Source organism: Mustela lutreola, chromosome 6, assembly GCF_030435805.1.
Source record: "Mustela lutreola isolate mMusLut2 chromosome 6, mMusLut2.pri, whole genome shotgun sequence".
Taxonomy (NCBI): Eukaryota; Metazoa; Chordata; class Mammalia; order Carnivora; family Mustelidae; genus Mustela; species Mustela lutreola.
Genome location: NC_081295.1, coordinates 67,901,486 through 67,924,777, shown reverse-complemented (window position 1 = coordinate 67,924,777; position 23,292 = coordinate 67,901,486). Strand labels below are relative to the sequence as shown.

General features: G+C 37.5%; 1 protein-coding gene across 3 annotated transcripts in view; it reads left to right on the top strand.

Annotated features, from left to right (window-relative positions):
- EYA4 (EYA transcriptional coactivator and phosphatase 4) overlaps positions 1–22,493 on the top strand; it is a 272,068-nt gene extending 249,575 nt beyond the window's left edge. For 2 of the 3 annotated variants that reach the window (XM_059177515.1, XM_059177516.1), the window contains 7 exons: positions 373–462; positions 6,364–6,422; positions 6,530–6,690; positions 9,259–9,373; positions 13,248–13,369; positions 15,412–15,512; positions 19,084–22,493. In XM_059177515.1, the coding sequence (XP_059033498.1) occupies positions 373–462; positions 6,364–6,422; positions 6,530–6,690; positions 9,259–9,373; positions 13,248–13,369; positions 15,412–15,512; positions 19,084–19,164 (729 nt within the window). In that variant the 3' untranslated portion in view covers positions 19,165–22,493. Of the gene's footprint in view, positions 1–372; positions 463–6,363; positions 6,423–6,529; positions 6,691–9,258; positions 9,374–13,247; positions 13,370–15,272; positions 15,374–15,411; positions 15,513–19,083 lie in introns of all 3 variants that reach the window. The other variant, XM_059177517.1, reaches the window with a different exon arrangement.
- Positions 22,494–23,292: the final 799 nt, after the last annotated feature.

Sequence of the window (23,292 nt, the reverse complement as noted above, 5' to 3'; positions counted from 1 at the left end):
TCTTCAGTAGCCCAACCAAATATATTTCTCCAAAGGACTTTCCATGGGGTATGCATAAACGGGGTTCTGTGAACTAGCTTGCTTCCTTCTTCCTCCTCAGGAACATACAGATGTATGTGGAAATGTGTTCTAAGTTGTCTTGATGTGTGTATAAATTCCTATACATTCAAAGATGTAGCCCTATATTTAGTATGGTTTAGATTACTTTTTGGAAAGGCAGCTTTTTAGATGATTGGGAAATCTTTTGGATCCTAGGTAAAAATCCATACAGTCTACCCACCCCCACTTCCCATAACAATAGGCACTTAAAATGTTCTTAATAATAAGTGCTTACTGAAATTTTACCTCATTCCTTGTGTATTTTCATTTCAGGATCCCCCCATGGCTGTAACCCTGGGACTCCGAATGGAAGAAATGATTTTTAATCTTGCTGATACACATTTATTTTTTAATGATTTAGAGGTAAGAACTGAAAAAGAAAGGAATAGTCGTATCCCAAATATTACAATGCTTAGATGGTTTCTAACTAGACAGATAACCTCAAGAATCTGAAAAATATTTCGCTCAAGAGGATAGGAAAGTTTCTGTCAAGGGGAAAAGTATAGATGCAAATACAAACAAAAGCTAACTTGAGGTAATAAAGTCTGCCTGTATACAGGCACCTGTTTGAAACAGAAGTATCTCAGAAGAGGAGAAGGTCTGCTTTGCTGTCCCATACTGGATAGCCCCTTTGGCATCTTTGGAATCAACATTAGCTTTTCCAGGTTACTAACCAGGGTATTATTTAGGTTAAATCACTGGGTACTATTCATGGTGCTGGCATGGGTCCTTAAGATTTGTAGATAATCTGAAGCCTCATTTTAAACAACATTATCATTCCTTATTTCCTCTGCACCTTGTTAGAGCCATTTGACATAGCATATCTGACTGGTTGCATTGCATTTATTTTCTTTTTTAATCATTTATCATTTCATTTCTAACCTCAAAGGGAAAGTTAAAAACAGTAACAAAATGAAAGAACTCCCCCTCCCCCAATAGTGTCAAGACCACTGAATAAATACTGTAATAAGGTATGTATGATCTGGCTTCTAATGATCTGGGTGATCAGGCATTCAAATGGTTAAGTTTGAAGTAATTGAGTAGCTAGGCACTGAGCAGATGTACTTCTCAATCCAGAGCCGCTGTAGTGAAATACTTTTTAAGTGATATGTTTACGTTTATCTTTTACCCAGTGGTTTCACAATGAAATAAAAGTGTTTATCTGTAATCATATTATAAATGGAGAGGGAGATTATTATTGCAGAAATCCCATCTTGTGCAGAACATTTTATATTGGATTTCCCATTAATTGAATAATAACCTTTGAAATAAATTTATTTATCACATTATTTTTGTAGAGGAGAAACTGTAGGTCCACAAGCATAAAAATTGTGTCTAAGGTTACCTGGTAGCTAAGTGGCAACACTGGGATTTGAAACTCTGGAGTCTCTCTGGCTCCAGAGCTCATACTTCGCCCCCAGACCATGCTGAAATTAACAGAAGGGTGTGAGCAAGAAAAGCCAAATTAGTCAGTATCTTGAATAAGTTTTAAAAATTGACAAGGTCTTAAAACCAGTTTCAGCTGCACTTGAGACATGAGTAAAAATTCTGTTTTTTAGTATATCCCATAAATGTATGTGCTGGAAATCTGGGTAATGTCTTTTTTTTTTTTTTTTTTGGTAGTGGTGTTTTCTCTGCAGTGAGTCACTGTTTTTACTGGATAATAAAATTACTGTCTGCTTAAAGAGGTTTTATTTGTTTTCTTTAATGGCCAATATGAAAGATCAGTATTCCTCAGCAAGTTTTCCAGTTTCAGATAATAAGAAAAAATAATCACCTCTCTAAAACCTGATTTAAATTAATCCTGCTACTTATTAGTAGTGTAGCATACAGAATGACTTTGTATATACATTATAATAGAAAACACATTTTAATCTTTTTTGGAGCTTGAATTTTTATATATGGCAATAACTTTTAGGTTGGTTTTTCTGTTGGTTAAAATGGAAGAGTCTCATTTTTCTAAAGAAAATAATAAGATCACTCATCCTTTTAAACCTGTAAAGGACCAAAAAAAAAAATTATGTGGTTTTATTTAGATTTTAGAGATTTTATTTCATTTTATTAATTATTTTTTACTAGAAATAAATGGAATAAATGACCTTTTATCTTTATAGTGGCACATTAGAAGCCAGATGGAATAAATTTACCACCCAACTTTTTACAGAATGGTAAAGTGAGGAAGTGAAAGTAGCGTATGGTGAATTTGCAAATACATTTAGCAAGTTTGGCATGAATACTGGCGTATCAGAAGCATGTGGTCAGTTATGAGGCTTTAAGAATTTTTATCTTCGATTATGTACTATATAAAATATATTTTTAAAATGCCCAACAGGGTCTCTGGTAAAAATAGTAACTGAGAAAATATTGGTATTGACTTTCTCTTCTGATTATAGCTTTTTAGTTATGTTTTAAAATGTGATTAAAAATTCCATTTGACTCAAGCACTACAACTTAGTATCCAACAGTATCTTATCAATGAAATGATTGAGATCTGCTTATAAATTGACTGAACGCTCATCTGTGCGGCACACGCATGCTCACGTTAAGTCCAAAGACGTTAAGACATAGGCGCACGTTAAGTCCAGATGAAGTGCCCAAGGAAACTCAAAGTCTTACTATTGCCTTCAGTGAGATAAACAGGCATGAAAATAAAATCTAAACAGTAGCTTCCAGGGTCATTCAGTGCTGTTACGTCTATATCCACGATCCTGCTACATCTGATTTTGAAAGTCAACTTGACTTTCTCCCCATTTTTTATTTCAGTAAACTTCTGGTAAGCGGATTTTCATGGGCTGCAGAACTGGTATTGAGCTATTTCTGCTTCTGCAAACAAAGAGGCAAATTCCTCAAGAGAGTAACTCCAGCGTTAGCCTATTACTATTTTTTTCTTCTGTATTTAATCACTCAGGGTTCCTTTTCTTAACCCAGAAATCTAATTTGAGACTCAAATCCTTCAATAGATACTGTAACATATGTAGTAGCAGCTGCTCTCACATAATTCCTTAAAAGATACAAATTTAAATCCTGATAGACACTTCCCCCCATCCTGCCCAACTGCAGAGAAAGCAAATGCTGACACTACTCCTCGGAAGAAGAGAATGCTCTCTGTTGAAATAATATGTTGTTTCAGTTAGAATAACTTCCAGAAAAGGAGGCACTGGGGAGTTCAGGTTCACGAAAGTGAGAGAAGACTGCTGTGTGGATTATAACTGATAAAGATCAGTGACAACTTTATGGTCACCTTGCAAGACAAAATTAAAGAATTTAAGATTAGTAACAGAATTAGTCCAAATATTTGAGTCCTTATACTGAAATTTGTTGAAGCCAAGCATCACACTGTTTTTAGTAGTTCAGGTTTTGGTCAAAAATAATACTTGCAGAATTCCTCTGAGTGAAAACTAATTGAAGAACAATTATTTTGAATCTTCTAAAAATGTAAGTGATTGAAGTTCAGGTTTCTTTCACTGGACTGTAATCCTCAGGCCAGAGTCCAGAGTCAACAAGCATAGTTAACTAGGCATAAATTTAAAGAGAAGTTCCATTTGGAAAAATCTCAAACATAACTTCAAATATGGAGCTCATGCTCCAGTAAGTTTGATATACTGATGTCCTCAGGAGTAAAAAATAAATTTAAGGGCAAAACGTACAAATTAATCATGTGAGTTAATACTTGAACTGTCAGAGGAATTTCTCTACAAATTAGAATGAGAAGGTATGAAATCTAGAAATAACTTCTAATTACCAGAGTCGTTCGTAGGAATTTCCCCCCACTTTTTTTTGATATTTCTTTATTTATTGTAGTTTATAATAAAAGAGAGAGATGGAAACTATTTACATAATGAAAGATTTCAGAACTTCAGTGGAATGAACAACTTCACATGATGCCATTTTTTTTTCCTTTATTATTTGAGAGAGAGAATGAGAGAGTGAGAGCATGTGAGGAGAGAGGTCAGCAGGAGAAGCGGACTCGCTGACAAGCAGGGAACTGATGTGGGACTAGATCCCAGTACTCCAGGATCATGACCTGAGCTGAAGGCAGACACTTAATGACTGAGCCACCCGGGTGCCCCCACATGATGCCATTTTGATAATGATTTACTTCCATCTTCATGCTTACCAAGAATGTCACCATCTCTAAATAAGATATAAGTCTTTTTGTCTAGAACCCCTTTGTTGCCTCCCTATTCTGGGAGAAGTTTATTTCCAGTTTTCATGCTAATGATTAAATCTCTCCACCCTTTCCTTTAGAGCCCAATCCAGTAGCCACTACTGTTACTTGCCGTACTTTTCCCTGAGATTTTTCTGGAAGCCTAGTGCTTCCTTTGGTTAAAGTTCGGGCTGGACTCCATTCCACCCATGCTTAGTCAAAAATGGGGTAAACCCTTTCCAAATGCACGCCCCGCCCAGACTCCGGTAGCCTTGGCCGATACCCCATTCTCCCCCAACTCCCCTCCACTCTTGATGAAAATAACTTCTTACGGTCCTTACCATGTAGAGTACTATTTTTAATATAATTGCAACTTTTATTAGAAAATTTAAATGATTGTGGTAATTTTGTCGAGAACTGTCATTTGTTTAGATAGCTGCCATTTAGTCAACAAAGAATTGATGAGAGATTACCATGTGCCAGATTGTGCCTTGGCTGGGAGTGGGGAGTAATATGGAGGTGGCCCAACACCCCCCTCAGGGAGCTTTCAGTCAAATCAACTTTTTGGAGCCCTTCCTTACCTATGAGTATTGGTAGACATTTATGTTAAAATCACTAATTTAGGGGCGCTTGGGTGGCTCAGGGGGTTGAGCCGCTGTCTTCAGCTCAGGTCATGATCTCGGGGTCCTGGGATGGAGTCCCACATCGGGCTCTCTGCTCAGCAGGGAGCCTGCTTCCTCCTCTCTCTCTCTGCCTGCCTCTCTGTCTACTTGTGATCTCTCTCTGTCAAATAAATAAATAAAATCTGAAAAAAAAATCACTAATTTATGTGTGATTTATGTAAATCATATGAACCTTTAATTTACTTGGATTTTCAAGCTTCAAAATTATATTGACTGGGCTACTTTTTTATTTTACATTTTGAAAGAAGCCCAACTCAGCTAGTTCACCCTCAGACTATTAGAGGGTGTAATATACTCGACATGGAAAGCTGGAGATGAGATATGAAATACTTCACCACCAGATACTTTCCAGGTCCTATAATGAATATAAACAGTAGCTGAAGAGCCCTTGTTTAGTAAGGCACCTTCTTGTCAAAGTTAATAATTTTTTAAAAAATGATTTTGAAGAGTAAGCATTATGTTACACAGTCAGGATCTGTGAGTATCTGAAATAATTTGAGGAGAGAAAACGAGGTCCAAAAGGCTAAAACATACTTACCCTGAAGTTATGAAGTACTAGGTATTTTAAATGCCCTAGCCAAATTCCCCCTTCAGATCACATACGATTTCCTAGAACTTTACAGATTATTTGAAGATGTAACAAGATCCTTAGAACAACAAAGAAGAGTTTACTTTTTATCTAGAAAAGTGACCATTTGAGAACACTGTGACTTCCGTCAGGGCAAGTGTATGTGTATATGTACCTAAAGTTTACTCTCCTCTGAGTTTGTAGCACATTGGAGACAGTAAACCTTCATTATTTCCCTTTTATTCATAAGTATCTTTTCCAGCGTCAGGATTCCAAAACTTGAACAAAAGGAATAAAAGATACCAACTCCCATGGTTATCTAGCTTTTTTCTGTGTTAAAAGAACAGGACTTTTAGAATAACATCAGCATGGTCTTTTCATGGTACCCCTGGCCCAGCAAAATGCAGGAAGTCCAGAGATCTCAAAGGACACCATAATCATCGGGCCCATCCATAATTGCTCAACAAATAGCAAATAATAGTAATCACCTGAGGTTCAACCACACAGTTCTGTATGTCTTCAGATTAGCTTGGTTTCCATACTGTATACACAACAGAAAGGGCTGAAAGTGAACACCAGTCATTCTTATAAAAATTCAGAAAATCATTTATTATCCGTAATTTTCAGAATAAACAATTTTAAGCTGCTCTAAAGAAATCCACATGCCATATGTTTTCAGACCCCTTTTTATGGTACTCTCCTGGATTTAAAACAGAAATGCTGCCTTGTCCCCCGCTTGGCAATAGGATAGATGGGCAAATGCTGCCACCTTCTGGCCATGACCTGATCAAATGGAAAGACAGAAAAACCAAATATCACACAGGCATCGTTTGAAAAACAAATAACTTTTCCAACGTTTTTAACAGGAATGTGATCAAGTTCATATAGATGATGTTTCGTCTGATGATAATGGGCAGGACTTAAGGTAAGCCAGGCCTTTCAGTATGCTCTTTCCTACAGAAATTCAGCTATGGAGTTTTGCACCTGTAATTATTTCTTTTATTTCTTTTTAATGTATTTTGGGTGTTGCAGTACCTACAGTTTTGCAACTGATGGCTTCCATGCAGCTGCAAGTAGTGCAAACCTTTGTTTGCCAACAGGTGTAAGAGGAGGGGTTGACTGGATGAGGAAGTTGGCTTTTCGTTACAGAAGAGTAAAAGAATTATATAACACCTACAAGAACAATGTTGGAGGTATGTGTGGCTCATTAAATCTAATAAAGATACTGCAGAGAGAGGTAGACACTGAACTGTAGTTCCGTGTTCCATGTTAGAGACTACTCTACTAGAAAAGAAATTAGCAAGAGCCCCTGCTGAACTACACTGAGTTGGAATTTTAAGTGTCTTCGTTGGTGGGGGGAAAACACGTAATCACAAAATAAAACAGGCGGCTCTGGCCAAAGGAGTTGGGAATTTTTTGTACCCAAATGTTTGGTCAAGATTCACAGCAGGACATGGAAAGTGTACCCTTCTTGTACAGACACTATTCATGTAAACCTGACAGGGGAACTCCTTGAGGCAGCAGGGAAACCTGTCTGAAAGCAAAGATCCCAGTCATTAAAGCGAAGTGGTTAGTCCTCATTACCTTTCTGGAATACTTTCCAAAATAAACATAAGCAGCGATTTATGTTATTTCAATGACTTAAGTCTATTTTATTTTTTTAAAAATTGCAGGTTATCTGGCAATATGTCTTTGCCATGTAGAGTATTAACTGTGATTATCATGGTTTTCAAATGTTCGGATACTCTGTAGGTTTTATCTAAGCTGTTTTACCTTCATCCATTTGTTACAGGTGGTATCATAACCTGTGACATCAAAACTAAAATCCTGGATACGTTTCTTGATAAAATAAACCTTGGCTGTTTCTATTATTAGGATCAGTTTTAGGTCAGCAAGATCCTAAAATTAGCTATGAAGTCACGTAACATTTTTCTCTCAGAGTTTTCTGTTTGTTTCTCTCTCTCTCTCTTTTTAAAGGAGGAATGAGGAGCTTAAAATCAGAATCTAAAATTGAATGATAAGTTAAATATACTTATGCATACAATACATATGTACATAAATATACATAGAACATAGTATAGTAAGTAATGTTTTCATCTATGGTATATATATATTACATATGGGGGGCTGTGTGTCTGTTCATCTTGTATTCTCAGTGTCTAATAACCCTTAAGGCACATCATAGATACTAAGTAGACACTCTGTAGCTCAAAAGAACAAAAAACATAAAGGGGTACATGGGTGGCTCAGTCGGTTAAGCGTCTGCCTTCCGCTCAGGTCATGACCCCAGGGTCCTGGGATCAAGCCCCGAGTTGCACTCACTGCTCAGTGGGAAGTGTCCTTCTTCTCCCTCTTCTTGTGTGCACACACGTGTCTCTCTCTCTCTCAAATGAATAAATAAAATCATTGAAAAAAATGTAGAACCATAAGCAATAGCAATGTTATTACTATGGTTGTTAGAACCAAAAAGGGATCTGAGAAATCTTCATTTCCAAAGGAGATCTTCATTTCCAAAGGAGAAATAGGCTCCTGCAGGACAGACAACTCCAGTTTCCAAATACACTCTACTGCTGTAGATGAGACATTCACAAAATCAGACAAACAGATATTCTGTTTAAATTCCATTGTGGGTAACATGTTTAATTTTACACTAAATGTCCCCTTGAGAAATCTGAAGTAATTTTTATTTAGATAGGCATTGTTTCCCTCATGAAGGGTATTAAAGTTATATAAAAACTAAGATTACTAATAAATAATATTATAGCTTTAAAAGTTGAAGTGCTGACATGCAAGTCCATTTTCTATGCTCTGTTAGCATCCCTTTTTTGAAGTAAGGACAAATGAGAGCTGCCAGAAATTATACATTATGATAAATCATCCATCTGTATATGTGCTCCTAATTTTCTAAAATATGACTTAAATCAGAAACTTCTTTTTAGCAGATTTGCATGATCTTGTTCTATCATAAAACAAGGGTTATTTATTTATTTACTTATTATTCACTAAGCTCCATGTCAAGTGTGGAGCCTGACGTGGGGCTCAATCTCACAACCCTGAGATAAGGATCTGAGCTGGGTTCAAGAGTCGGACGCTCAACGGACTAAGCCACCCAGACGCCCCATAAGCAAGGGCTTTTTAAATAAAACAATTAGTATGCCTTCTTGTTTTCTTAGCCCAACATCAGTGCAGTTTTAACCATTGTTTATAACTTGTATCACATGCTTCAGAATTTTAAACACAATTCTTTTTCAAGCGCACAGTATTAGTGATAGCTTTGGTGCTCGTAGCTACGTATGATAACATTCATGGAAAGTGGTAACGATTGTGGTTGTTAAGAAGTAAAACATTTTCAGACAGCCAGAGTGTTTGAGATTCGTATCCCTCGGCAGGTCGACCCCGGTTTCCTCCCCAGACCTATCTATATCCCATCTTTCGGGGTGGGACCCCGGCACAGGTGTGGTCGAAGCCCCTCAGGTGATTGTGTCCACGGTGCCACATTCTGGGTTCAGTGAGAGCAGAGGCTGGGACCCATTCTTTCATTGTTACATCCCCACTGTTTGGCCCAGGACCAGAAATCTCGAAGCTGTTCAGTGAATGTTTGAATGAATGAATGGATCACCAGTTCCTAAGTGAAAGATCACTATTGATACAAATCAGTCTCTCCCTGTTTCTGATATGATCTCTACTAGACAGAAGGGGGAGCAAACTAGGTATTCCTGAAATTTTTCATCTCTTGATTCTGCCTTGGTTTTTGGTTGCAGGACTCCTTGGCCCTGCCAAGAGAGATGCATGGTTACAGTTAAGGGCAGAGATCGAAGGTCTCACAGACTCCTGGCTAACCAACGCACTTAAATCTTTATCAATTATTAGTACTAGGTAAGTGGTATTATTTCAGTTTCTGTATTTATTGTATTGAAGATGTGGTTGTAATAGTACAACAAATATACAGATTCATTAATTACTAGAGTATTTTGGAATTTCTAGGGCCCTAACAATTCACTGAAGCAAGTGATTTTCAATGTGTGTCGGGGGAGGTGTTTGGGGGGCAGAAGACGGGAGTTGCTGCTTCCCAGAATGTCCCAGAATAACCAGGAGATCCCTTGTCTTTACCCTCCATTCTACATAACTACTGATAATCTCCACAGGAAGGTCATAGGACTAGTAATAAAAAAAAAAAGAAAAAGAAAAACAACAAAAAAGACAGCACCCTGTTGGTGGCAAAGTACAGGAGATGATGAAAAAAAAAAAATAAAACAGTAGTTTACACACAGACTGCATGTTTAAAGTGTTTGGGCCCACTATAGATAATATGCATAATTTAAATGCAAGAAAGTTGCTAGTGGAAGCTCTTTGAAAAACTTGTAATCTTTGCACCATTTGAACTAAATAGTGAAATACTGCCTTAGTAGCATAGATAATAGAACTGAATAGACTTACAATTAGTTGAACGCCATGTGCCTAAATGCTAGTTCATGAAGTAATATAAATCCAGAAAGCGATCGCTAGTTAGGGCGGATAAAGCATGCATAGCCAAGCTGTGGTAGCACAAATTCAGAAGAAGAGGTCATATTTGGACTGATTGAACTGGGCTACAGAAATCTTGGTGGGGTAAAAGGAGAATCCAGGAATAGAATACGGAAGTTAGCATGTATATGTCCCGTCCTGCATGTGATGTCCAGCTGCCACGTGACCAGCAACTACACTGATGTCAAAAACTATGAGTGGGTGGATGGAGGTGGGTAGGAAGTGGCAGGTTTCCTGAGTCAGGATGGGGAAGCCAGACCAGAGTACTTGGCTTATTCTGGGCACCACATTCCAATGGGGGCTGTGGCATATTTGACACATCTTTTGTCCAACAAAGTGGCCAGAAGGGTTTCAGGCTGAGGATACCACATGAAAGGGGCAGTTGGAGGGAGGAACCAAGGAGTTTCATCTGAAGGAGTGTCCCATGTGGGACAAGATGACCAATTTCAATGGTATGAGATGTTAGACTGAAAATAAATTACATTTCCCTCTGATCTGTAAAGGAGAAAATTAGGATGGATGAGTGGGAAGGCTAGGAAGGAATGTTCTGGCTCTATGGGAGGAAGAACTGTCTCACAACTGAAGCTGTTTTAAAATGGGACTTGCTGGGTTGTGATCTGTAACTAGGGATATGGAGACAAAAGGTCAAGGAAGCTAGGATGAGAGGACTTCTAAGTGTCTGAAATTGTGCATAAAATGTCGTAGAATGTGCATTTCTCTGAGGAGGAAGTCAGCGGCTTTCACTCTTTTTAAAAGAGTTCTCTTAGAAGCTTAAAAACCAAAGGTTCTTACAGTGTTATGTAGATCATATATGTGTTACCCATAATAGAAAGAGATTATTATTATTCTACACATGGTTTTAAAGCAACTACATAGGTATGTGACTTTTAAGAAATAAAAATATGACAAAGAGAAGAAGGGGAAAAATAAGTCTTTACACATTAGAGACTTAAGTGCTGTGAAATTTGCTAAGTCATCCACATGTAGGACCCTACTGGTCCTTATAAAATGTCCAAGATGTCAGGAGAACGGAAGCTTATACAAAACATGGCTGAATTACGTTTCTGAGCCTTTAGCTAAGTTTGCACCTTCCAGCTCTAATTCTTCTCCTGTGAATATAGTCAAAGGTCATAACCAAATGTGTAGGAAATTTTTCTATGTAAGACATTTTAATATAATGTTTAGAAAGCAAATCATCTTCAGTGAGCTAACTTAAAAAAAAAAAATGACCCCACAACTACAAGTGGTTTTCACACATTATATTTTGTTGGGAAAGGAGGACTAATAGAGAGTATGACATAAATAAATAGGCTCATGATACAAACAAGCAAAAAATGTAGAAGAAATTATATATATATAGTATGGTACTAATGAGAAAATCTATATGCAAACAAATCCTGAAAGTAAACACACAAAATGGTGAGAGCAGTTACCCTCTGCTCTCTGGATAGCTAAATAATTGATGCTTTTCATGTTCTTGATGTTTTCCCATATTTCACAAATGTATATACATGCAACCTATAAATATATGCAATATTTGTAATTAAAAGTTACAATTGCATTATAAATTGAATATTAGATAAATGCGATGTTTGCAATTTTAAAGTCTATAATTTACAAGTATATATGAGGTTTCTAACTTGGAAAAGAAATAACTCCAAATATCACTGTCTCAGTGGCAAAGCTAGATTCCAAAACATTACTTGAGTACAGTTATGTGTTTATGTATTATGCTAAATAATCTGCCATTATTTGGATAGTTTCTGTCCAATAACAGGCAAATCACTTTCTAGGTCTCTAATGCCTTATTGGCAGCATTAAGGTTTCCATTGGTGATACTTATTAAACTTCTACCTCTGGAAGGCTTTGTTTCTTCATCCCATATAAGTGAGAACCTCATCACATGCTTCCAGAAGTCAGAGCTCCCATTATAAAATCAGGTTGTCTATGGAAATAATTTAGAAATGAAAATGTTTTAAAAACCTGTAATTATACAGGTTTTATAATTGTTCTTGGGACAAATTGCAGTTTTTCTTGACAGAGGATATGTCTAAAAATATAAACATAATATTACATGTACTGGGGGATAAGCATATACATACCATGAAAAGTTGGCACCCAACTTGGTCTTCTATCTTCTAAATTCTAACCAAGTTTCTGAAAATCAATCTAGAGACTTCTCGAGAATATTTTGGGGGTTCTCACTAATCTGTATTCAAGGCTCGTGCTACAAAATGCCAATAGAGAAAGCCCCATCCCTGTATGCTTCCTGAGTCCCAATTTGATGTGTGTGGTTTGAACTCCTCACGGCAGGAAGGCTCAATTTCTACATAATCAAGAAGGAAGGACCACAGTCCATTCTTTCCAGATCTCTGCCTCACAGTTCCTACTCTCTTAGTGTTTCCTTTATCTCCCTGAAATATTACCATGAAAGAAACAGCTGTAAGTTACAAATTGGGACACTGTCACTCTCAGAGAGTAGAGCCTTTGTAGATGGATTAAAACTGGGCCCATTAAATGCAGTTTGCTCTTTGTTGTTGTTAAGAAGGAGATTCGGGGATTCACCTTTTCTGGATTAAATAAGGGTCCTCTCCATTCTTACTTATTCAGGATCCCCATCTCTCAGCCCCTTGATTTAGAACGCTGGACTGTTTCTCGCACAAAATCCAAAAACACCTTTTACCCATCCTATAACCTTCTTTCTGCCCATGTCTACTACTTTTCTTCTAAGCCCGGGACATAGATTCTTACCCTAAAAAACACTTCGTCTGGTACCTGTGAAGCTTTGAGCTACACTCTCCCTCTGTTAACCTTCCCGTAATTGCCACTGGCTAAGGCAGGTGTACTTCTCTGAGGTCCCACAGAAGCCAGAGGAGATCTTTATTATAGAACACATTTCATATTGCAGGTGTCTTATTTCCTTCCCTCTCTCCTATCTCTCTTGTGATCTGGGGTGGGGGGGGTGGCGGGGACAAAATGTCATCCACACGTGACCTCTTTTTGCCTGTCTTCCTCCATGTCCTCCATTTTGGGATGTATTCCTAACCCCTGTCATCGTGCCTGCCGGGTAGCAGACAGTCCGTAAATAACTGTTGATGTTTAAAGGTTAGGTTATCAGGGCCCATTTATCATGGAATCGAAAGACCACAGTGACCATTTACAACCTGCACCATTAGAAATTATTTAGAATTAGAAAACAACTCTGCCTATTTCCTCCCTGTCTTAGGAGTAACTGCGTAAATGTCTTGGTCACGACAACCCAACTGATCCCAGCACTTGCGAAGGTTCTCCTCTATAGTTTAGGAGGTGCTTTCCCCATTGAGAATATTTACAGTGCAACTAAAATAGGTAAGAAAATCCTTTCTAACTCTGTATGAAATGTGTTCACTTCTGTGTCTTGGAGGCTGTTCTCGGTATGTCTCTCTGCATGATTCCCTCTTTTATCGGTTTTGCTACAAAAATATCAAGCAAATTTGAGCAGAGCTCAGATAATAAAGCAGCCTGTAACCCATTGTACACGTGCAAATTGTATGAAAACTGTTTCCTAGTGAAATTCTGAAGTCAATATTAGGACAATATTAGGACTTATTTATTTATACATAAATAAGTATACTTATTTATGTCTTTATATTTGTCTTTCATTGCAGCCCCTGTTTTCTAAATAACAGAGTGTCTTTGGCCATGGTACTGAATATCTTAGTTAGGATGGTATATGGTATTTCATCTTTGCAGATGCAGTAATCTAGATCTAAGATAAAAATACGATGCTGGCATTACAGGGAAGTGCCAGGTGGATGGAAATAACATCCTTAATTCCAGGAAAAAAATATCTCACAAATTATAACTCACGAATGGCTGGAAATCCACATTTTCAACAATGTTCCACAGTAATCAGAGAACTACGGCTTTGTTTATTTGCTTACTATCTGTCTTTGGAGCCATCTTTGATTTAAAGAGACTATGTCTCTAATCATCTTTCAAAAGCTGAGCTTCCTAACCTCCGCCGTCCTGAAAGAGTTAAAAGAAAACAGTGTCCGTATGGCACTGTCTTGTCAAGGAAATGCTGGGGAAGTAGGTTGTATAATGTACCCCGCAGGTCAGCAAACTTAGGTGCTGGCACCTTGACAAGAGCTCAGAATCCCAAAATCCCCAACCAAAAATAACCTGCGCTGGGTCTCTCAGAGTTTCTGTATTGGCACCAGCTAAAAAGAGCCCCTGGTTGCAGCTGTTTGAGGAGTAGAATTAAAGAGAGCCTTTATAAGCTTTCGTAATGTAAATTCCACATTGTCATACGCACCGCAGCTCAGAGCCCTGATGCCAGGCCCACTCATTCGTTACAGAAATGTATGTATTCATGCTAGCAGGCTTAACCTAGCTCACTTTATTTTGCATTTTGACAGGTGAAATCATTTCACACCAGGATAAATGTTTCTTCTAGCTGGGACAAGATTATTATTTTTTTTTTACTGACCAAATTGTTCCTTATATTTAATCTGAAAAAACAATCATTTTTATTTTTCCCTTTAAGCTAGTATTTTTTTTTTTTTTTTGGAGTTCTGAACTATCAGATTAGGAAAAAAAAAAATGCAAAAATAGCCATGACCACATGAACATTGTGGGAGTGAAATTCAGAGAATTGTGCCAGTATTCTAAAACGAAGAACATGTAGAAATTCCACCATGTTATTCCCGTAGTGCAGTCAGAGGAGACAGGTGCCAGCAGTTCTGTGATCCAAACAACTCCCTTAGTACAATTAATCTGAGCAGACTAGCTCCCAGCCACTTGAAGAAAGGAGTTGTTTATCAAGGTAAATGCACATCTTAGTATTTCCTCTTTCCTTACAGACGAACCTTCAGTTTTTTTTACAATAATAATATTGCTAGCTGACTTGTCTATACTACTTCAACTAGATAAAATGGATACACAGAATTAAACAAAAAAATGTTAAAACTCACGGTTGCTTGTAAAGTTGTTCCAGCATTCTTTTGGTGGTGTAAAAGATGCTAACATTTTCTCTGGGTCAATGTTTAACCCTACTGACTTTTTTGGAGTGTGAAGCACGTTTGCCTAATACTCTGTCTCAAGTAAAGAAAGACTTATATTTTTCAAACCTATTTGTTGATTTCATAAAGCCAGAGGTTGCAAGCTAGTCTAAGTGATGGATGTTCAAGAAAAATTAATCTAACACTTTATGAATCTTTAGGTTAATGAATGCAATGGCTGGAAGAATAAGCAGTGCATTGTTTTTCAGGCAAGGAAAGCTGTTTTGAGCGTATAGTGTCCAGATTTGGCACTAACATAACTTATGTTGTGATTGGAGATGGCCGAGATGAGGAGCATGCCGCTAACCAGGTAACTTCACTCTGAACTTTATCTCGTTTATCTTCCAGGAAAAGAAAGTTGCTTTGAACGAATAATGCAAAGGTTTGGCAGAAAAGTAGTATATGTTGTAATTGGGGATGGTGTAGAAGAAGAACAGGCAGCAAAAAAGGTAACCTGTCTCAAACAATGTTGGTGTGATACTTCTGATGCAAGCTTTTGTGTTTGCATTCCTGTAGTTTGGCCCAATGGCAGCTTGACAAATGACTTAAATGTGTAGCTGCAAATCTGTAAGAGCATGAGAAGGTTAATACTTACATTCAAAGAAACCATTTGGAGTCTAGCACTTTTTGCCTGAAATTTGAAAGGAAATGTATAAAAATTTAGTCAGATTTATTTGTGCGTGCTTGCGTGTGTAAGTATAATGCACACAGATATGGTGATTTTTGAGAAAGGTGGGGGAAAATAACCATTTTTAAACACATGAAGCTTAACCTGATAGCTTTAATGAGCTCCATAGAAATCATATAAGTGGCTCTGTTCTTACCCTCTTGCTCACCCATCTTTATGCCAATGGTCCTTGTGAGTGCCTTGTAGTAAGTGTGTTCCATATAAATGATAAGGAAAGATTTAGTAGCTGAAGGAAAACACTGTTGCTAGAGAATTTAGTAAATGCTATCGGAATGACATGTATTATCCAGGTCCTTTGGTGCCAACTTGTCATAGAGACTTAGAGGCAGTACGCCTATGTCTTCTAGAAGGGTGTTGTCTGTTTCAGCTAGCTGCTAGCATTTGACTGAAGCCAAGCAGCTGGCATTGAACCTATTCAGAAAATCTCGTAGGCCCTAGGTATTTAAATAAGCCTTTTCATCTGGTCCATATTTCTGAAGAAGAAATTAAGGTAGTTAAAAACCATTAAATGGTTGGCCCAAGATCAAAAGAGGAATGATACCGGGGATTAGTCCTAGGAACCAAACTATCAGTTGACACAACACTGAGATCGAATGCTTCCTTTACTGAATGGTCCCAAAATATCATCCAGCCAGGATAAAAAATCATATAATTTGTAAAATAAAGCAAAACAATGATTGCTATTTTTTAAAAAGATTTTATTTATTTATTTGACAGACAGAGATCACAAGTAGGCAGAGAGGCAGGCAGAGAGAGGGGGGAAGCAGGCTGTCTGCTGAGCAGAGAGCCCAATGCAGGGCTCGATCCCAGGACCCCACGATCATAACCTGAGCCGAAGGCAGAGGCTTAACCCACTGAGCCACCCAGGCGCCCTGATGCTTGCTATTTTTAAACAGAGACATATCAGCTTATATTGTCGTACATAGAAAGAATGTTGTCCTTATCCTAAGGAGATCTCAAATCATCCAATGAAGCCCTCACTAACCACTTGCAGTGTGCTCAAGGGTTTACCTGATTTCTGTTTTCCTAAATAAATAAATAAAAGAAATTATAAGAAAAGTTTAGCTATACTAGAAAGGTGAAAGAAATGACTTTGGTTTGTAGATCATTCAAATCAAGCAAAGTGAAGAAAGAGAATGAGCTTCTGTTTTAGAAGGTTTAGTGAAGTATTGGAAGCCATAATTGAAAAATTCCATGCTTTTCCATTAACACTAAGAGAACTGGCATAGGCTTTGACTCCCATAGAGCTCTTGGTTGTAATTGTTGGCAGCATCAGTGACACAAGACAGCACACTGACCCCTAGGACATTCTGTATAAGGCCAGAGATGCAGCCTCAAGAAACCCAACTTTCATTGCCAGCTGCTTCTAAAAAGCCTTCCAGTGGCACACAGTCGAAGTATCTTTTGGAGTTTGTCCATGTCTAGAGTCCTGCTGTTTTTCATATTGGCACCATCATGACCCACAACAAGTAGTCAAAGCACAAACGCAGCAAAACATTTTGCATGTCTTGTACAAGACTATGTGAAATTCACACATACCTAGGTCAGGGCAATATAAATTCACTTTTCCAAACCAGAAACATTATATGCCTGAAACTGAAAATCTATAAAGTCTACACCACTTATCCACCATGTGAAAACAGGACTTGGCTCTTCAGTTGTTACACCCTCTGCTTTATACCTGAAACTTCAGGAGAAAAAGTCGTGACTCCAATTGGAAGAGAACCTTGTTAGAATGCTATTTCCAAATGGTTGTTTATGTAGGTACAGTTTTGGTGATGGTGAAAGCTTATGGGTTCTGTTTGGAAACACAGGTGGCTGGTTCCTCTAGTATCCAGAATGCATGCTTTACTTTGGATGTGGCTATAATCGCATGCGCAGAAATACAATGTACTATTTTGTTATTATAAATAGATCTGAGCTGAATGAGAAAAAAAAGGTTACTTCTAGGTGAATTTCTGTGCTTTAAATGGACCTAGAAACATGTTTTCTCTTGCAAATTTAAGAAGAGATTTCAAAGGTTAAGAACTAATGTATAACCACAGCCCCCTATAGAAATATATAATGTGAGCCATTATTATAATTGCAAGTTTTCTGGAAGTTGCTTTAAAAAAAATAAGAGGGAGAATTGATTTTAGTAATATACTTTAACCCAGTATGTTAAAATGTTACTGTCTCAACACCTAATAAAAACACTAGTTACTAATGTGATGTTTACATTCTAAGTCTCTGAAATTCAGTATGCATTTAGAACAGGACTTGTCACAGTTCAAGTACTCAACAGATATATGGGGCTACTGGCTACCATATTGGACAGCAAAGAATCATAACAATAGTGATTATTATTTTAATGTTTAACCTTTATAATACATTTTCCATGTTATACATACATATATATATATATATATATATATATCTCCATTATATATATGTATAATACATTTATATGTATATGTATTCTATACATATATATTCTACAAGATACCATCAGCAAAAATTACAAATAATGCTTTGGTTTTAATTGCTACCATGCATTATTTCTTTTTTTCATTATTGTCCATAATGGAGTATTTTTAGACAGTTTTTTGGAATCACAATTTTTCACGAAACTTACACACAAATACTATATCCTGGTATATCTTTGGAGGGGCTCAAACCATTGTAATGTCTAAGAATATTTCCCCACAAGAGGTCGTTTCTGTCCCCTTTAATATATATCATCCCTATTGTGAATGGATGCTGGAGTGCTTCCTTTCAGTCCCATACCAGTGAAATAAGTCAATGCTACTGGCTTATTACTTACGCCAGACAAGGAACAAGGTCGATCATCCCCACATTGTTTTCTACCTTCTACAGTCCAGCTTCAAATTATTTTTTACATAGAAATTCACCTTCTTCCTCTCATATAGACTAAAAGCCTTAGACATAGGAAGTTTATAATTTTTAAAAAATATTGTTTCTAACTCTAAGGAGTGTTGTGGTTAAAAATTGCTTTCTATCAGTCATGGAGGCTTTTCATGCTCAACTTGCTTCCCCAGATGCTGATGTTGGTCATGCTTTTCCAGAATAAATACTAAACTACCTAAGAAATCTGAGTATTTGCTTTTATAAACACTAAAATCCAGTTCAGATCTATTTCTCTAGTATTTTGACACTATAATATGGATGCTACCAAGGCTTCAAATACGATCCTGCCTCCTTTGAGTTCCCTCCCTTGAATATGGGTGAACCACAGGTCTTGGTGTTTATTGCTGCTTTATTGAGACGATAGTTATGATTTCTCTCCATTCCTTCCCCTTCTCTCCTCTGTCCCTGCCTCTGTCAATACACAGCACAACATGCCCTTTTGGAGGATATCAAGTCACTCAGACCTCTTGGCTCTTCATCAAGCACTGGAATTAGAGTATTTGTAACTGTGTTCTCTAGCTGGAGATCCATTTTTTTTTAATTTTAATTTCAAAGTACACTGAATTTTTATGTGTGATTCAATGCCTCTGGCTTTACACATATAAATTGTCTTAAAGGATGAAATCATATTTGGAAAGAAAATTCCAGAATGAAGAATTCAGATTGCTGAATGGAATTAAACTTTAGCGCTACAGAAAGGAAGCTCTATGGTCTTATATTTACAACACTTTAATGGTTTAAAAAAAAAAAAAATCTGTGGAGGTTGCTGGTACACACCGAGTGAGTCCTCACTGGAATTAACAGCTTTAGCAAAGAACGCTGACCCTGGCAGAACGCCAACACAGGCTCCGTCCGACAAGGTGGTGTTCAACAACATTCCTCAAAATGGGAGATATTCTCAGTCCTGAGGTTTGAATCTGACTTTAGCCTACCTAGCCCAGAAAATCTGAATTGGAATGCACTCAGACTGTATAAGGACAATCCTATCTAGACCTGTAATTTGTGTAAATTATTGATGAAAATAATTTACTGTGACTTTATTAGCAGCTGACTTTGCAAGTGGATGCAATTTTTCTTTCATTTTTTGGGGAGGGAAGGGGGTGGGCAATGGGAGTCTAATAATGTCTCTTTTTTAAGTTTGGCAAACAGAATGTTCATACTGATGTGTTGTGCCTTAAAGAAAAGACAGCGTTTGTGTGTTATGGTGTAACTGGTTAAAATCTCTGTAGATAATGAAAAACAAAAACAACAACAACAAAAAACCTTTGTGATCATTCTTAAGATGACCAAATTTAAAATTCAAGCTATCAAAGTTTAATACTGCATCACCAAGAAACTGAGTATTTGTTGCAATAAGAAAACAATGATAATAAAGGAAAGCTTGTATTTTATTTGGGTTCTTAATAATTCCAATAATTATATGAGGCAACTATTTATGTTTATGAGGCAACCATAAACAGAAGGTTTGGGAAAGACTGTGGGACCTTTACTTAGAAAGTGAAATGTATGTTGAAGTCTCAAGTACCCCTTTTTACAGTTCTTCTGGAGAAAACTAAGAGCCATATTCAAGACTACTTACACTATTTTGAGTTTGACTTTTTGATATGTGTAAGTTGTGTAGAGAAAAATAGTCTCATTAAATTCATGAGCAAATATCACCCAAACTTTCTTAGGCTACGCCATGAACATGGCTTGAAATTCACACTGAGTGAACATGGCTTAAAATAAAAGCTAAGTGCGTTCATTCCCAATGCCTTTGCAAAAACGAAATGTCATCAGTGTTGGAAGGCGAATGCCCAAATGCCCTCTGAAGAAAGGGTGAGTCAATGAAAATTTCACCTAGAATGTATCATCCTAAAATAAATTGGCAAGCGAGCCAGATCTTGGCAGCAATACTAAAATTACAACAGCGAAATAGTATCTGGTTCTCTGTCTGAATGCTTCAGTCCAGTTTCTTTCCCTTAGAGACCCATGCACCTTCATTTCTGCCTGCCCTGTTCCTGCACAATGGCTTGCATTCATCTCAAGGAGAACCTGTCATCGGTGTGTGTGCATGTGTGTTTTTTTTTTCTTGGTGTGTAGCCCATGTTAAGAACACGATACAAGTTCTCCTGTCATTTTGCATGACATGATTTCCCTTGTGGAAATTTAAGACCTCAAGATCTAGGAGTGTTTTAATGGTGTCTGCACCTGCAGCTCTGTGTTTAAACTGTCCTAATGTGGAAGCAGGAGTCCAGCTAATAGGCAGCCCCCCTAATCAGAGGGTGGTCTGTGATAGCTCATCATCTGAGGCTTCGGTGGCTCCTGTGAGATCAGTGCTTTTGGACACTGATCCCAACATTCACTATGGAAGCGAGGTTTAATTTCCTAGGTTGTAAACCTATATTTCTTTACTGAATGCTAAGGCCATATTTACACCAGGCAGAAACAGCTAGAGATCCAAGTTTGCAGATTTTAAGACTCTGATTTCATCACACAAACTTTAAACTTATTCTTTAAATTTTGTAACTTTTGGCTCTTTCTGGCCCAAGCACTGCTGCAGAGAAATTAAGCTTGCAATAATTTTAATAATAATGATGATGATCATCATCATCTCACACTTCTATTGGCACGTAGCTTGAAAATGGCAGTTTAAAAAAAATCAAAGAGCTGCACTGATTATCAATTCTGTTTTGTGCACTAAAACCTTATATATTTATTACTGTGAATGAAACAATATTCTCTTTCTAGCCAGTTTCTTTAAATGATAGAATTGTGGCATTGCATCTAGACTCTTAATTATTTTTCATATCAAACAAGCAAGGATTTTAATGCTGCTAACCCTGCAGGGCCAGAAAGGAACAGTGGTTCACAGGCAAAGGAAGGGTCACCGATGACATGACCCAGTGCTGTTTCTCACATAAATTTTCTCCCCTTCTTGTGTGTTCAGAAGAGGCTGCTGGCATAAAGCCCAAGCTGTTCAAAAAGAGCTCGTCCAAAACAACGGCACAATATGGCTCACCTCGCAGCCTGTCATGCAACTTGGAGCATGCTCAGACTAGAACTCTGCCCTTCCTGTGCGAGGAACAGAGGTTCTCTTCCTTTCTGATCTAAAACAAAACAAAAACAAACAAACAAACAAACAAACAAAAATAAGCCAACAAGCAAAAGGAACAACCTTTTTGGCAACTCCCACTTGCTTTTGACATCAACTGTTGTGCCTTGTTATTAACCAGTTCAGAAAACGTTCTGTCACTGAGTTTTCGACTAATACGTGTACGAACGTGGTCCATCACTAGGAAAGGTAACCACCTCGTGTCACACTTGAGAAATATCGAAGCAGGTGGCCTGGCTACAATATTATAGCTTACAAGATAAAGTCACTATATCCCTACAAAAGTTTGTAAGTCAAATTCAGAGACCAAAAAAAAAAAAAAAAAAAAAAATTAGAATCATGCAGTTGGTGCACAAAAAAGTGAATAACTCTAAAAATATTTTTTCCTTAGTCTTGTGAGTAAAGATTCAAGATAATGTCAACAGCATACTCCAGTTTGAAGGTTTTTTCTTTGAAGTGGATTTGTTTATGACGAGCCTATGTTCTCAGTGAATATGGCATTTAGTATTTCTTTCAAAAACAAATTAAAGCATCATGAGCCAAAGTTGCATTTTGACTCCCAACTATGGTAGCATTTTGGAAATCTCACAGTCAAAGTCAAGGGTTTCTGTTATGTATTAGTAAAGTATAGATTATCGGGGCCGACATAATTTAAAGAAATGTAAATTAATATTAAAAGCTTGTAAAAATATGTACATCTTTACTATTTCTCAATAAATACCTTTGGAAATGTTTTCATTTTCTTCACCCTCCTATGTTGTAGAGTTTTTGTTGTGTGGACTTAGCTCAATTCTAAATAATGTGAAATGTATGTTTAGGCTTTCTGATGTATTTTTTTCTTCCCTTGCTTATGTCTCTGTGATGTCTTTTGCAGTTAAGGCAAGCTGAGAGGTAACATGACAGAATGTCACTCATCAAGACTAAAAAGCAGGCTGGTGTGCCAAAAGGATGCAAGTTGCTTTGTTTTTGTTTGTTTGTTTGTTTGTTTTTTGCTTGTTTGTTTTACATAGGAGCAGTCACATTCAAGTGTAATGCAGAAAGGAGTTGCAGTTCATTAATGACAACATAACACCTTTTAGAATATTGAAAGCAGGGTTTTTTAAATGAATATGGGACCCAGTTTCTAAGTAGCTCCAAGAATGATAAAAGCAGAGTTGTTCTTTTTTTTTTTTTTAAGATTTTATTTATTTGAGAGAGAGAGAGAGAGTGAACATGAAAGGGGCGAGGGGCAGAGGGAGAAGCCGGCTCCCTGATGAGCAGAGGGCCTGATGTGGGACTTGATCCTGGGACTCCAGGATCCTGGGACTCCAACTGAGCCGAAGGCAGTTGCTTAACCAACTGAGCCACCCAGGTGCCCAGCAGAGTTGTTCTTTTTTTTTTTTTTTTTTTTTAAGATTTTATTTATTCATTTGACAGACAAAGTTCACAAGTAGGCAGAGAGGCTGACAGAGAGAGAGAGGAGGAAGCAGGCCCTCCGCAGAGCAGAGAGCCCGATGTGGGACTCGATCCCAGGACTCTGAGATCATGACCTGAGCCAAAG